Consider the following 14,737-nt stretch of genomic DNA (forward strand, 5'->3'; position numbering starts at 1 on the left):
CCATTTCACGGGGGTCGCCAAACGCAGTCCGCCATTTTTTTTCCCCTTTTCCTTAGCTGTGCTACTCCCTTTTATTCTATTGGCTTTTGAAAGCCCATAGAATAGACTCTCTTGAACAGAGTCTAATTCTATTGGCTTTCAAAAGCCAATAGGAATTGTCCAGGCTGTCTCTGCCCTGCTGAGCCCGCCAAAAGTCCCATCCTGCAAACAATGCTGCACCAGTTGAGTAGTCGACTTACGACCGGTTGAGTAGTCCTCGGCTTACGACCGGTTGGGGGTCGCGGCATTAAAAAGGTTGAGAACCACTATATAGGGTTTCCTGCTTGAGTAGAGCACTGGACTAGATGACCTCCAAGGTCCCTTCTGTTATTCTGGATGCACCGCCACTTGGGAGATAGTCTCATCTGTGTTCCATCCCAAATCTCTTCCTGGAGAGACTTGCTTTCTCAAATCTCTGAAAATATAATTGGACCCAGTCATGGTTATAACTTGAGAACAGCTACAGGCAATAAATGATCCACGGGGTGAATGTTTCCTTTGGAAATTTCAGATGAGCAGCAAGGTTTGAAATGATTTCATCTGTCCCCAGAAAAGCAGGTGCCCAGTTTTAAATGGGATGTTAAATGGATGCTAAAGTCAGTAGCAAACCGCACCGAGAGAGTGGAGTGGGCAGTTCCGCAATTATTTTATTAAGGAAAGATGGAAAGAAAAGGAGAAGGGAGAGAGGAAGGAAAGAAGGAAAAGAGGAAAAGAGAGGAAGAGGGAGGGAGGGAGGGAGGGAGGGAGGGAGGGAGAAAGAGAGAGAAGGAAGGAAGGAAGGAGGAAGGAAAACAGAGAAAGAGGGAGGAAGGAAGGAAAAGAGAGGAAGAGGGAGGAAGGAAGGAGGGATGGAAGGAAGGATGGAGGGAGGAAAAGAGAGAAAGGGAGGGAGGGAAGGAAGGAGAGGAAGGAAAAGAGAGAAAGAGGGAGGGAGGAAGAAAGGAAGGAAGGAAGGTAAAGAGGAAGAGGGAGGAAGAGAGGAAGGACGGAGAGAGGAAGGAAAAGAGAGGAAGAGGGAGGAAGGAAGGAAGGAAAAGAGGAAGAGGGAGGAAGAGAGGAAGGAAGGAAGGAGAGAGGAAGGAAGAGAGGAAGAGGAAGGAAGGAAGGAAAAGAGGAAGAGGGAGGAAGAGAGGAAGGAAGGAAGGAGAGAGGAAGGAAGAGAGGAAGAGGGAGGAAGGAAGGAAAAGAGGAAGAGGGAGGAAGAGAGGAAGGAAGGAAGGAGAGAGGAAGGAAAAGAGAGGAAGAGGGAGGGAGGAAGAAAGGAAGGAAGGAAAAGAGAAAGGGAGGGAGGGAGGGAGGGAAAGTGGAAGAGGGACGGAAGGAGGGAAGGAAGGAAGGACCCTTGGGAAGTAACTCAAACCACAAGCAGTGGGTCTTTCGATGCCATCTAGTCGGGTTCGCATCCCCCCCCCGCCCACGAGGCCGAGCGCAGGGCTCCTGGCCGGAGTGCGTGTCAAGGGCGAAGCAGCGCGGCGTCTCCGCCCGGGCTCCTTTCACAGGCTGCGCTCCGCACGCGAAGCTGGCATTGCACCCGCCGCCTCCGCGCACGCCCCGCCTGCCCCGCTTCCTCTTGCCGGCCGCGGCCCATCGCGTGCCTGGCGGGACGGCTCCGGGCGTGCCAAGGGCGACCCGGCTGGAGGCAGCGATCGCACGCAAGAGCGTCCGAACGGCTCACTTCGCGCTCCTCGCCTGCCAGCCTCGCCTCTCCGCTCCGCATGCGGCCAGGTCACTTTAGGGCAGTGTTTCCCAAACTTGACAATTTTAAGGCATGTGGACTTCAACTCCCAGAATTCCACAGCCAGCATTGCTGGCTGTGGAATTCTGGGAGTTGAAGTCCACATGCCTTAAAATTGTCAAGTTTGGGAAACACTGCTTTAGGGCAAGGGTAGCCAACCTTGGCTCTTTTAGGACGCGTGGACTTCAATTCCCAGAATTCCTGAGCCAGCATGGCTGGCTCAGGAATTCTGGGAGTTGAAGTCCACGAGCCAAGGTTGCCTATCCCTTCTTTAGGGCTTCGCTGGCTTGCTTTCTCCCAACCCTGAAAACAGTGTTAAAGATCTGGAAATAGAACATTTAAAAAAAAATGTGGACTTCAACTCCCAGAATTCCCTGGCCAGGACGTTTTAAAAGTTCGAAACACGCCGGTTTAGACCATCATCCATTATCCTTTGAACATTTACCACGTTTTCACCTTGGAGCTGTGAAAACGTGTTAAAGATCTGGAAAAGTAACCTTTAAAAAGTGTGGACTTCAACTTCCAGAAATCTCCAGCCAGTAGCCGAGTTTGAAACCCATTGGATCACATCATCACACATTAGCTTTTGGATATTTACGAAATTAGAATACATCGGAGATGTAAAAACTCATTTATGATCTTGGGGGGGGGGAAATAATATTTTAAAAAATCTCCCAGAATTCCCCAGCCAGGGAGTTGAAGTCCATCTATTTTAAAATAGCCACGTTTGAAAGACATTGGATTAGACCATCATGCGTGAAGTTTTGGAAACTGACCAAGTGAAAATAGGGTCCACAAGTTGTTGATGTGCTGAGTCACACACTTCTGTTGGCTGGAAGAGACTGGGGATTAAGTTCAAGGCCTTTTAATTTGGAGCTAGGGAGTGTGTGTGTGTGTGTGTGTGTGTGTGTGTGTGTGTGTGCTGCTTCTGCGTGCCACCACAGTGGTGCCCTGTTGTTCAGGAAGTTTCAAGCCCTCCTTTTCCTGGCCTGGGCGTTCCGATTGCTTCCCACTTTTTTTTCTCCGGAAAAGACAACAGGCACAGGGGGCAAAGGCTGGCCCTGGTGCTTCGCACGCACAACTCAGCAAACATCTACCCCCCCCCTCCTCCCTTTGCTCCAGGGCTAGACAAAAGGAGGCTCCAGACAAACTTACCCCAGGGGTAAATCAGAAGTCAGAAATCAAAGCATGAAAAAGGAGAATCTTTAAGAGGCAGATAAGATAAACCGGAGAGATAAGACACGTGTTGGTAGATCTTTCTGAAGCTGTGTTTGCACAACCTGATAAATCATGGCTAAACCGAAACAAACTGGGAGCCCTGGCTTTGCACAACTGTTAGATTTGGAAACAATTTGTGATTGATTCAGGGCTTCAAATGCGGGGTCGTGAATTGTCCCTTTTGTTTTATTTTTGGCGTGCTTCCGATGCTATTAGAGTTTATCGTTCCAGTTATGATTTCTTTCGGGGTCCTTGGTGGTCTTGTTTTCTTGCAGCACTGATGATGTTATCTAGTTGGGTAACAAAACATCTGCAAGAGAACAACCAAGCTCAGAGAGCACCCAGGACCTCTCATTTCAACCCCGAGCTACAATATTCTCTCCTTTTTATCGGTGTGATTTCTTTGTACAAACACTGGCTGTTCTTCGCACCCGCAAGAGAGCTTTCTTACGTTTTCCTTTGCCACATGAATTCGTACCTCCTGTTCCTTTTTGCTGTGTTGCACGAACCAAACATATCCCTTAACTCTGATTGATGGTTTAAGCGTGCTGGGCCAATACAACACCCATGAGCCCATGCTGAAACCCAGGGCTCTGAAGGCATCCCACAATTACAATCCCTGCCTCATTCAGCCAGGCTGGTTGGGGATGATGGGAATGGCGATCCAAGGCACTCGAGGGCACCTGGTTGAGGACAGGCAGCTGAAATGCTATTAAGGAAAAAAAGCAAAACAAAACAGGACAACAGACGGGTGTTCTTCCTTCACAAAACAGCCTGCAGGAGCTTGTCCAGGTGACTTTCTGCAACATCCCATTCACAATTTATGAGGCTGGGATGAGACTGGAGAAACTCCTCCGGATTTCCCAGGCCCTAACTCATCGCTAGACGTGAACCCCAGTGAAACTTTTTTTTTCTGAACCAATCCACCAATTGACAAAAGGGCTAAATTCTCTCACACACACATGTACTGGTAGTCCTTCACTTCCTTGACCGCAAGGGAGCCCATTGTTTCTGTTGTTAAGCAAGTTTTTGTCCCGTTTTATGACCTTCCTCGCCTCGGTGGTTCAGTGAACCCGTGCAGTTGATTAGTTAGTAAGCCGGTTGTTAAGTGACTTTGCTTGACAGAAGGTTGCAGAAGGGGATCACCTGGCCCCGGGGCGCTGCAACCGTGTCATAAATATGAGTCGGTTGCCAAACGTCTGAATTTTGACCATGGGGACGCAAGTGTGGGGGAAAAGGTCACAAGTCACTTTTTTCAGCGCCGCTGCAACTCTGAACGGTCACTAAATGAATTGCTGTAAGTCGAGGACTGCCTGGACGTTGGCTAAACTGGCTGAGCTGTTGGCAGCAGCCACATTGGACAAGATCCCCCCCCCCCCAAGCCGGAAAGAGCCTTGAGGGTCCTGATCCACCAGGCAGACGAGCAAAGTTGCACTCCTTCCTCCATCTACCTGACATTGGTCCCGACAAACGCAGCAAAAGTTAAACTGGGCGCCGGGCGGAGAACTTGCTGTTTGTTTGTCGCAGGCAAACTTTACATTTCGGATGTAGATGGTCAACCTTGCTGAATTGCCCTGGGGTTTACTCTCAGGTAAGCAGGGACCTCTATGCAGGTGTCGGGGTTGGGGGGGAGAGAGGTGGACCTGCGGGATGCTTTTGCTGGCGGAGGAGAAAGGAGAGTTGGGCTCCAACGTGTTAATACTTGGATTTGTGAATTATTATTATTATTATTATCATCATCGTCATCATTATTATTCAATTGCAAAAGGTGATTTTATTGGGGATAGCTTCCATCCTGTGACGATTTCTGTTAACACCATAAAACATCCACATCTGCCTATCCCAGGTCCTTGGTAAGACAAAAATGTCAAACCCACATTGAACATCTGGCTGACTGTGCAATTATTAATATTAATATTAATCCCCATCTGCCTATAAGGATAGGTAGACAAAAATGCCAAACCCAGTCTGAACATCTGGCTGACCGTGTGAATAATAATAATAATAATTAATAATTATTATTAATAATAAATAATAATAATTTCTATCTCAAGGGAGAGCAAGAATGATCTTTCAGGCAAAATCTCCAGGAAGCGCCCGAAGCTGCCTTTACTCGTGAGTAAACCCCATTGGCAACCGGGAGAACTGCGCCCCACCGTTGCACCCGTCCACAAGCGCACCCCGGACGCGTGTCTGGTGTCAACCTGGGTTTCAAGAGGAACCGCTGTCACCTGACGCGAAAACCGCCGTCCAATCAGAGCCCGAGGAGGGGCATATAAAGCTGGAACCGAGCGGCGCTTTAACCCAGCGAAGTTCTGCGCTGCGGTTTAATCCCCGGGCATCTTCTCTTCGCCGGAGAAAGCGGAGCGACGCCGGACTGAAGCCGTTTTCGGTGCCGGGCGAGCGAATCCAGAGCAGGTCGGAGGTCCGCGCCTCGATTTCCCCCGTTTTTTTTCCCCAACGTGGGCTGTGGGTGAGTCTCCACGCGTGTCCTCCTGAAAAACCCTGCCTTTCATTTAGACTTTGATTTTGGTGTTGGTAAGTCCACGCTGGGAAATCGCTTCTTTTATTAAGATAAAATGTGAAACGCAGAATGTGGATTCTGTGCCCCTCTCTCTAGTCTAGCGGGTGAATTCGGATTGGCACCTATTCGGAAACCTCTGAAAAAGAGTCCTTTTGTAGGTGAGGGTGCTTTGAATCTATGAATGCACAGATAGTCCTTGATTTACGATGACAGGTCCAGAATTTCTGTGGCTAAGCAAAGCAGTTGTGGGGGGGTGTTTAATTTTAGGACCCTTTAAGCCATGGCTGTTAAGCCAGTGGTTCTCCACCTGTGGGTCGGGACCCCATTTGGGGTCGAACGACCATTTCACGGGGGTCGCCAAACAACGCAGTCCGCCATTTTTTCCCCCTTTTCCTTAGCTGTGCTACTCCCTTTTATTCTAGTGGCTTTTGAAAGCCAATAGAATAGACTCTCTTGAATAGAGTCTAATTCTATTGGCTTTCAAAAGCCAATAGGAATTGTCCAGGCTGTCTCTGCCCTGCTGAGCCCGCCAAAAGCCCCAGTCTGCAAACGGTGCTGCACCAGTTGAGTAGTCCTCGACTTACGACCGGTTGAGTAGCCCTTGACTTATGACCGGTTGGGGGTCGCAGCATTAAAAAGGTTGAGAACCACTGTGTTAAGCGAATCATTTGCAGTTCTTAAGTGAATCCTGTGGTCATTAAGGGAAGCTGGCTTCCCCCATTGCGAAGGTTGCAAATGACAATCCCAGGAGCCTGAGATTTCAGAGTAGAGCTGGAAGGAACCTTAGAGGTCTTCTAGTCCAACCCCCTGCTAAAGCAGGAGACCCTAGACCATTTCAGACAGGTGGCTATCCAGCCTCTTCTTAAAAACCTCCAGTGATGGAGCACCCACAACTTCTGGTGGCAAGCTGTTCCACTGGTTAATTGTCCTCACTGTTAGGCAGTTTCTCCATAATTCCAGGTTGCTTCTCTCCTTGATGAGTTTCCATCTGTTATTTCTTGTCTTGCCTTCTGGTGCTCTGGAACATAAGTTGACCCCTTCTCTCTGTGACAGCCCCTCAAATATTGTACCACTGCTATCATGTCCCCCCCAGTCCTTCTTTTCTGTAGAGTAGACTAGCCACACCCAAACCCTGCAACTGTTCTTTGCATGTTTTAGCCTCCAGTCCCCCTAATCATCTTGGTTGCTCTTCTCTGCACTCTAGAAAGAGTCTCATCCATTTCAGTAAACAAACTAACATCACTCTCTTTGTTTGAGTTTCTTTGAAGAAGACCAGTAGCTGGCGGGCTGAAAATGGAAGTCATCAATTACCTTTTTGAGATGGCTCAACAATGGCTCTTTGGGCTGTAGACACATGTACTTCTTCTTGTGCCATATCCGTTATCGGACGTTGGCGATCATGTTGGCGATCCTGTTTTTATCAGCAGCTGCATGAAAAAGTGCTGCTGAGTAGCCACTTGAAGAGCGCGTGCATAGCGGTGTAGAAAGCAAAAGACAACTACACTATATATTTCCCAGGAAAAATCATGTTAATAGCGGCAAAACCTAATAATGGCCCCAGGACGGATGCCCCTTAAATGGGGCAGGGGTGCTCAGAATCTCCCGGTCCGCTAGAAGCATGATAAACCCAAAACTATGACTTGGTACGTGGAATCTGAGAAGCCTATACAAAACTGGGAAAACACATGACACTATCCAAGAAATGTCCAAATACAATATCTCTATATTGGGAGACACATGTACACATATGAAACTAAAGGAGCGTTTTGACAAAGTTAAAAAAAAAAGATGAACACTACACAATACCAAACAGATACATAAATACATACATTCACCCCTTTCCTTTCTTCTCTGTTTCTTGGCTCACCAGCTTATTGAGGACGATGAAGTCGGTATTGATCGGAAGCAAAAACATGGTCTCTGTCCCAGAAATCCTGATCGGCACTACTGTTTTCTGTCTCCTGCTGCTCCTCTTCAGAATTCGGCAACGGATCCCACCAGGATTAAGGAAGCTACGAGGGCCGAGGGGGTATCCCTTGATTGGAAATATCTTAGACCTGGGAAAAAATCCTCATCTGTCGTTGACCCAGATGAGCCAGAAGTATGGAGATGTCATGTTAATCCATCTTGGCGCAAAGCCAGTGGTGGTGCTGAGCGGGCTGGAAACCATCAAGCAAGCCCTAGTGAAGCAAGGGAGCGACTTTAGTGGACGTCCAGATCTCCACAGCTTCAAGTTCATTGGTGATGGTCAGACCTTCACCTTTGGGAGGAATTCTGAGGAAAGCTGGCGCACTCGCCGAAAGCTGGCCCAGAATGCGCTCAAGACCTTTGCGACCTCAACAAGCCCAAACTCGTCGACTTGCCTGCTGGAGGAGCACATCTCCAAAGAGGCAGAGTACCTGGTCATGAAATTCCAAGATCTGATGAGAGAGAAGGAGAGTTTTGAGCCCTTCCAGTATATAGTGATCTCCGTAGTCAACGTCATCTGTGCCATGTGCTTTGGGAAGCGTTACAACCACGAGGACCAAGAACTTCTGAAGATAGTGGACATGAACAATGATTTTGGGCTGGTGGCCTCATCTGGAAATCCATCGGATTTCTTCCCAATCCTCCAATATCTTCCCAGTCGCAGCATGGAAGTCTTCAAAGATCTGAACCGGCGATTCAACATGCTGGTGGAGAAGCTGGTTAAAGAACACTATGAGGCCTTTGACAAGGTGTGTCATTAGACATTAGGATTGTATATAGTCACCAAGCAAGGCTTAGAGCAGGGGTGTCAAACTCAATTTCATTGAGAGCCGCATCAGCATTGCGGTTGCCCTCAGGGGGGCGGGGGTATGTGGCCAGGGTGGGTGCGGCCTACTGGATGGGCGTGGCTGGGGTGGGTGTGGCCTACTGGGTGGGCCAGCTCTACATCGTTCGCATCAAGGGTGCCTGTGGGGGCCTGGGCAGGAGTGGGATAGATCTGAGGGTCTCTGCCAGAAGGGGGTGGGCCCGGGGCAAGCGCCAAGGCATGGTGCATTTCTTCATTCCTCACAAAGGGTGACTCCTCCCCAGCATGCACCCAGGGGGCGGGGCCGACACGGCAGGGGCTGGTTCCTTGGTGTTTCCAGACGGCCTTGTGGAGCTAAGACTGAATGCATTTCAGCATAGATGGCCACCACAAAATTGTACATTGGCTCCTGGCCGGCCTGGGCCAGGGCGAAGGCAGCAGGGGCCGTTCCCTCACTGTTTCCAGGATGGCTTCGCGGGCCACATGAAACCACTTCGTGGGCCGCATCCGGCCCCCAGGCCTTGTGTTTGACATGTCTGGCTTAGAGGGAAACATTGGAAGGGGTTATATTTTGGTCAATGCAGGGGTCTTCAAACTTGGCCCTTTTATGACTTGTGGACCTTAACTCCCAGAATTCCTCAGCCAGGCACTCTGGCTGAGGAATTCTGGGAGTTGAAGTCCACAAGTCATAAAAGGGCCAAGTTTGAAGACCCCTGTCTTAATGCCTTAAATAAGTTTTTCTCAATCTCGGCAACTTCAGGATATGTGGACTTCCAACTCCCAGGATTCTGGCTGAGGAATGCTGGGAGTTGAAGTCCCTACATCTTGAAGTTGCTGAAGCTGAGGAACAGTGTGTTAAGTTGATCACCTCTTATTAACTGAGTTAATCACTATGGCTGACTTTGCACAGCATGCTAAGCAAAGCAAACTGGACACATCATGGCTTGATGTGATAGGTGAATTCCAACACTGTGGTTTGAATATTACCCGCGTCAGTGGAGGATGTGGACCCAGCCAATCCTGGCTTATTCCACAAACCACTTTTAACCAATACTCCGTGAGAACGACTCCTCATGACCTAGTTTGCAGAAAAGTATTTGGCATGTGGGCATCTAAATAACAGTGTTTGTTCTTTGTGAAATTGAGAGTCATGCGGGCTGGACGTTGGTGTCACATCTCTCCTTCTGGTCTGCATTCCAGGACAACATCCGAGATATCACGGACTCCCTCATCAGCTTCTGCCAGGATAAAAAAATGAACTTAAATGGCAACAATGCACTCAAGGATCAGAACATTGTTGGTATCGTCAACGAACTCTTTGGAGCGGGTAAGAAACCGATGCCCCTTTTTTCTTCTTCCCAGGACCATTTCAGCACCCTCCATTTAACAGACAGGTGTCAATGCGTTTAAAGAAAATAAATCTTTGTAGCCATCAAGACCCATCTCTGATTCATAATTCACCCAGATGCACAAACTGGGTCCCATCTTTGCATGTTTCTCAGCCATTACTGCAGACGTGTCAAACACAAGGCCCGGGGGCCAGATGTGGCCCGCAAAGTGGTTTCACGTGGCCCGCGAAGCCATCCTGGAAACAGTGAGGGAATGGCCCCCGCTGCCTTGGCCCTGGCCCAGGCCGGCCGGGAGCCAATGTGCAATTTTGTGGTGGCCATCTATGCTGAAACGCATTCAGTCTTAGCTCCATAAGACCATCTGGAAACAGCGAGGAAGCAGCCCCTGCTGTGTGTCAGCCTTGTCCTCTGGGTGCATGCTGGGGAGGGGTCACCCTTTGTGAGGAATGAAGAAATGGACCATGCCTTGGCGCTTGCCACGGTCCCACCCCCTTCTGCCAGAGACCCTCAGATCTGTCCCACTCCTGCCCAGGCCCCCACAGGCACCCTTGACGCAAACGACGTAGAGCTGGCCATGCCCATCCAGTAGGCCACACCCACTCCATCCACGCCCCCCCAGTAGGGTGCACCCACCCTGGCCACACACCCCCGCCCCCCCCAGGGCAACCGCAATGCTGATGCGGCCCTCAATGAAATTGAGTTTGACACCCCTGCATTACTGTATCTTTCCTCGTTTTTTTATTTTTTGGGTCAAGACATAATTGACAGATGGGAAGGAGATGAGTCACCTTCATCATCCTTGGTAGTATTGCATGTGATAATGAAAATTTCAGCTTGGCAGGCTGTAACATATTTTTTCCAATAGAGTCCTCCAGATTTAATTTAACCCTACCATTTGGAGACCTTTGAGGCCAGTGCTTCTCAACCGTGGCCACCTGAAGATATGTGGACTTCATCTCCCAGCATTCCCAAGCCAGCGTGATTTCAGGCTAAAAGCCTTTGGCGATTGGCGAAAACGATGCCATTCACTCAAGCCACCTTCTGAGCACGCTTACTTGCTTCTCCAAAATGAGCTAAGCCCTGGATGACGTCACATTAGATATGGTTCACATGCTGGTGGTTAAATGAAAGCATTTAATATCATACAGGGAGACCCAATTCTACATTTGATGCTTAAATGCTTTTTTTCCCCTCTCTTTTTTTTGTGTCTGTCCAGGATTTGATACGGTCACTACTGCTCTCTCCTGGTGCCTTCTGTATCTGGTGACTTACCCAGAAACCCAGAGGAGAATTCAAGAAGAACTAGGTAAATCCAGATCTGTTGAGCTTTAAAAGTCCCTTTCCAAGTCTGGCTTTCCATCGATATTCTGTAAATCTTATTGATTTACTTATTGATTTGTATCCTGCTTTTATTATTTTTACAAGAAACTCAAGGCGGTGTACATATACAACACACCTTCCTTCTCCTATTTTCCCCACAATAACAACCCGGTGAAGTGAGTTGGGCCGAGAGAAAGGGACTGGCCCAGTCACCCAGCTGGTTTTCCTGCCTAAGGCACGACTAGAACTCACCGTCTCCTGGTGATGGGCCCAAAGTCACCCACCTGGCTTTCATGGGACCTGAACTCACCACCTCCTGTTTAAGTGCTTTCACCAGTAGACCAAAATGACTCTTATTTCTGTTTTTCTCCTGACCCACAGACCAAATCATTGGAAGAGAAAGGACACCCAAACAATCTGACCGTGCCATGCTCCCTTACTCTGAAGCTTTTATCTACGAGATGTTCAGGCATTCGTCCTTCATTCCCTTCACAATCCCGCACTGGTAAGATTGAACTGACTGGAGAGTAACCTATGTTAGAAAATTAGAGATCAACATGACAAAAAGGAGTGGCCAAGTGATCCAGGATCTCCTGAGGTACTTTGAAGTACCACCATCATTGGAGGCGGGGGGGGGGGCAGAGAGTTTGGAACAAATATGTGGGAGAAGAGCAGGCAGAGCTGGGAGGCAGTTAAGCTTGCCATCAGGTTAGAATCATTAGGTTGCCACAAATGCTCCAGATCCAATCCCTCTTGAATCCCATTGACTCTTCTCTGGAGCCAATTTAATATTGAACTTTCATTGACTGGATTCTTTTGCGTAGGCTTAAGCAATAGATCTTGTGAACTGCAACTTAATACATAGTCCTGATTTTGTTGTGGGCGAACTCAGCTCATTGTGGTAGATTCAAAAAGCTAGACTTCGGCAAACTGTGTCTTAGTGTGACGTGTGAACACATCCCCATGGTGACTGTAGGGTAACAGAAAATACTATTAGTGACTAGCAAGAGATAGTAGTTTGTCAACTGCTTGGTTTGCTTTGTGCTTACATTCCATGTTTTCAAAATCGTTGATTGAATCTTATCAAAAGAACCGACTGTGTTCATGTGGTTCTGTTAATACTAGTCCGTCTGTTATCTTATTGTAAATATTCTCTTTCTGTTTAGCACCACTAGGGACACAGTTCTGAATGGCTTCTATATTCCTAGAGATGTTTGTGTGTTTGTGAACCAATGGCAAGTCAACCACGATCCGTAAGTATTGCCAAGAATACTTTATCTAATTGCCAAGCGGAGCACAAATAGAATTCTTTGTGCAGTCAATTACTGTAAAATCTGGGTTGCATTTACTGCCATGTGGTGCCTTAAATTTCATTCAGACATAGCTGCTTTAAAGAGCTGTAGTAAGGGTTACTACTGTATGTTACTTCCACATATTAAAAAGACTTACCTTTGGGGAACTGAATCAAAGACTTTTCACAGCCCCCGTAGCTAATTGCAATTGTGGTTGTAAATCAAGCTTGAATATACCGGTACTTGTGCATGGGATTAAGTACTAATAGCAAAAGTAATGAGGGCTTTAGAAGCTTCCTACAAGCCTTTGGAGGGGGGACTATGGGCTGTCTGCTCTTTCCCATCTTTATTCTAGATTCCGGTTTCCCAATCTTCGCAACTTAAAAAATTGGTGAACTTCAGTTCCCAGAATACTCATCAATGGCCAAGATGGCTGTGGAATTCTGGGATTTGAAGTCCACACATCTGGAAATTTACATTTAGAGGAATTGTGGGCATACGCTGAGTCAATTCAATTTGATTCAAATCATTCGACTCAACATCTGTTCCCTAAGAAGTATGTGTAATACACTCACAAAAGATCTACCTGATCACCAAATCCATTTGGCAATTGGAAGATCTGGCTAAAAAGGAGAGACTGGATGAAATCTTCACAAAACCTTAGTAGCTCCTACATAGTTACTGAAGGAAAGGGTTGGCAACTTCAGGAGTCGTGTTCCAACTCAAATGTGGTTGCTTTAATCTGGCTAGGCGAAGGATATTTGAATGTGTGCTTTCTCCTACTCTGCCTTGGAAGTTTCATAAAGGGATAACCTAGATCAGGGGTCTTCAAACTTGGCCCTTTTATGACTTGTGGACTTCAACTCCCTGAATTCCTCAGCCAGGCACGCGTGCCTGGCTGAGGAATTCTGGGAGTTGAAGTCCACAAGTCATTAAAAGGGCCAAATTTGAAGACCCCGCGTGCCTGGCTGAGGAATTCTGGGAATTGAAGTCCACAAGTCATAAAAGGGCCAAGTTTGAAGACCCCCTGACCTAGATGGTGTGTTTGCATTTTTTTTTTCCTTCAGGAAACTTTGGAATGAGCCTTCTGTTTTCAACCCGGAACGATTTCTTGCGACTGACGGGACAGGAATCAACCGAGCAGAGTGTGAAAAAGTGATGGTTTTTGGCTTGGGCAAAAGGCAATGCATTGGACAGAACATTGCAAAATGGGAGGTGTTCCTGTTTCTGACCACTTTGGTGCAAAAACTGGAATTCACCCTGTCTGGCACAGAGATGATGGATCCAACTCCCGAGTATGGCCTGACGATGAAGTATAAGAAATGTGAACACTTCCGGGTCAAATCCCGTTTCTAGCAAGGGAGAGCTGGAAAGAGTGGAGGGTGACCTCTGTCCAAGAAGGGGGGCAAGGGATTACTTAACCGATAGGATTTATTGCTTGGTTTGATGTGGCTCAGCTGCCCACAACGATGTTACTAGCTTGCTGCAAAGAAAAATGGGGGATTTATATCTCGTGTGTGTGTGTGTGTGTGATTTCATGAGATCTTTTATTAACACAGAATATCCTTTGAATTGTCTCGGAGCCTAAGCTGATCTAAAGAGGCACTTCATTCGAATCCGCGAATAATCCTGTGATGTGGGTGGCTAGATAGTCCACACTGAGTGAAAGTGTTTTTCCAGCATGGAGTTATAACAATAATAGTAATAAAGTTGGAAGGGACCTTGGAGGTCATCTAGTCCAACTACCTGCTCAGGTAGGAAACCCTACACCATTTCAGACAAATGGCTGTCCAGCCTTTTTTTAAAAAACTTCCAGTGTTGGAGCATTCATAGCTTCTGGAGGCAGGTTGTTCCACTGGTTAATTGTTCTCACTGTCAGGAAATTCCTCCTTAGTTCCAGGTTGCTTCTCTCCTTGATTAGTTTCCATCCGTTGCTTCTTGTCCTGCCTTCAGGTGCTTTGGAGAATAGGTTGACTCCCTCTTCTTTGGGGCAGCCCCTGAGATACTGGAACACTGCTATCATGTCACCCGAGTCCTTCTCTTCATTAAACTAGACATACCCAATTCCATCAACCGTCCTTTATATATTTTAGCCTCCAGTCTCCTAATCATCTTTGTTGCTCTTCTCTGCACTCTTTCCAGAGTCTCAACATCTTTTTTACATCGTGGTGACCAAAACTGGATGCAGTATTCCAAGTACGGCCTTACCAAGGCATTGTAAAGTGGTATTAACACTTCACGTGATCTTGATTCTATCCCTCTGTTAATGCAGCCTAGCACTGTGTTGGCTCATGGGGTTCTTATCACAAGTGTAAAACTGAGAAGCACAGTGATGAATTATTACAGGTTGGAGGTCTTGTTGAAAAGCCACCCCAAAGCATTTCTAAAATTCTGGCCCTTGTATTGGAACATGGACAGCAACTTCTGTGTATGTGAAATGTAGAGTCCTTCAGACTCGTTATCCATGTTCGAGAGGAATGTATCAAC

General features: G+C 47.6%; 1 protein-coding gene across 1 annotated transcript; it reads left to right on the top strand.

The window, feature by feature from the left end:
- Positions 1-5,288: 5,288 nt before the first annotated feature.
- Positions 5,289-14,059, top strand: LOC120305541 (cytochrome P450 1A5-like). Its single transcript, XM_039337541.1, has 7 exons — positions 5,289-5,465; positions 7,387-8,233; positions 9,490-9,616; positions 10,855-10,944; positions 11,340-11,463; positions 12,125-12,211; positions 13,318-14,059. The coding sequence occupies exons 2-7, from the start codon at positions 7,400-7,402 to the stop codon at positions 13,604-13,606; spliced, it is 1,551 nt and encodes a 516-aa protein (XP_039193475.1). The 5' UTR covers positions 5,289-5,465; positions 7,387-7,399; the 3' UTR covers positions 13,607-14,059.
- The last annotated feature ends 678 nt before the right edge of the window (positions 14,060-14,737 follow it).

Source organism: Crotalus tigris, unplaced genomic scaffold (genome assembly GCF_016545835.1).
Source record: "Crotalus tigris isolate CLP2741 ecotype Arizona unplaced genomic scaffold, ASM1654583v1 scf7180000017683.1919423, whole genome shotgun sequence".
Lineage (NCBI taxonomy): Eukaryota > Metazoa > Chordata > Lepidosauria > Squamata > Viperidae > Crotalus > Crotalus tigris.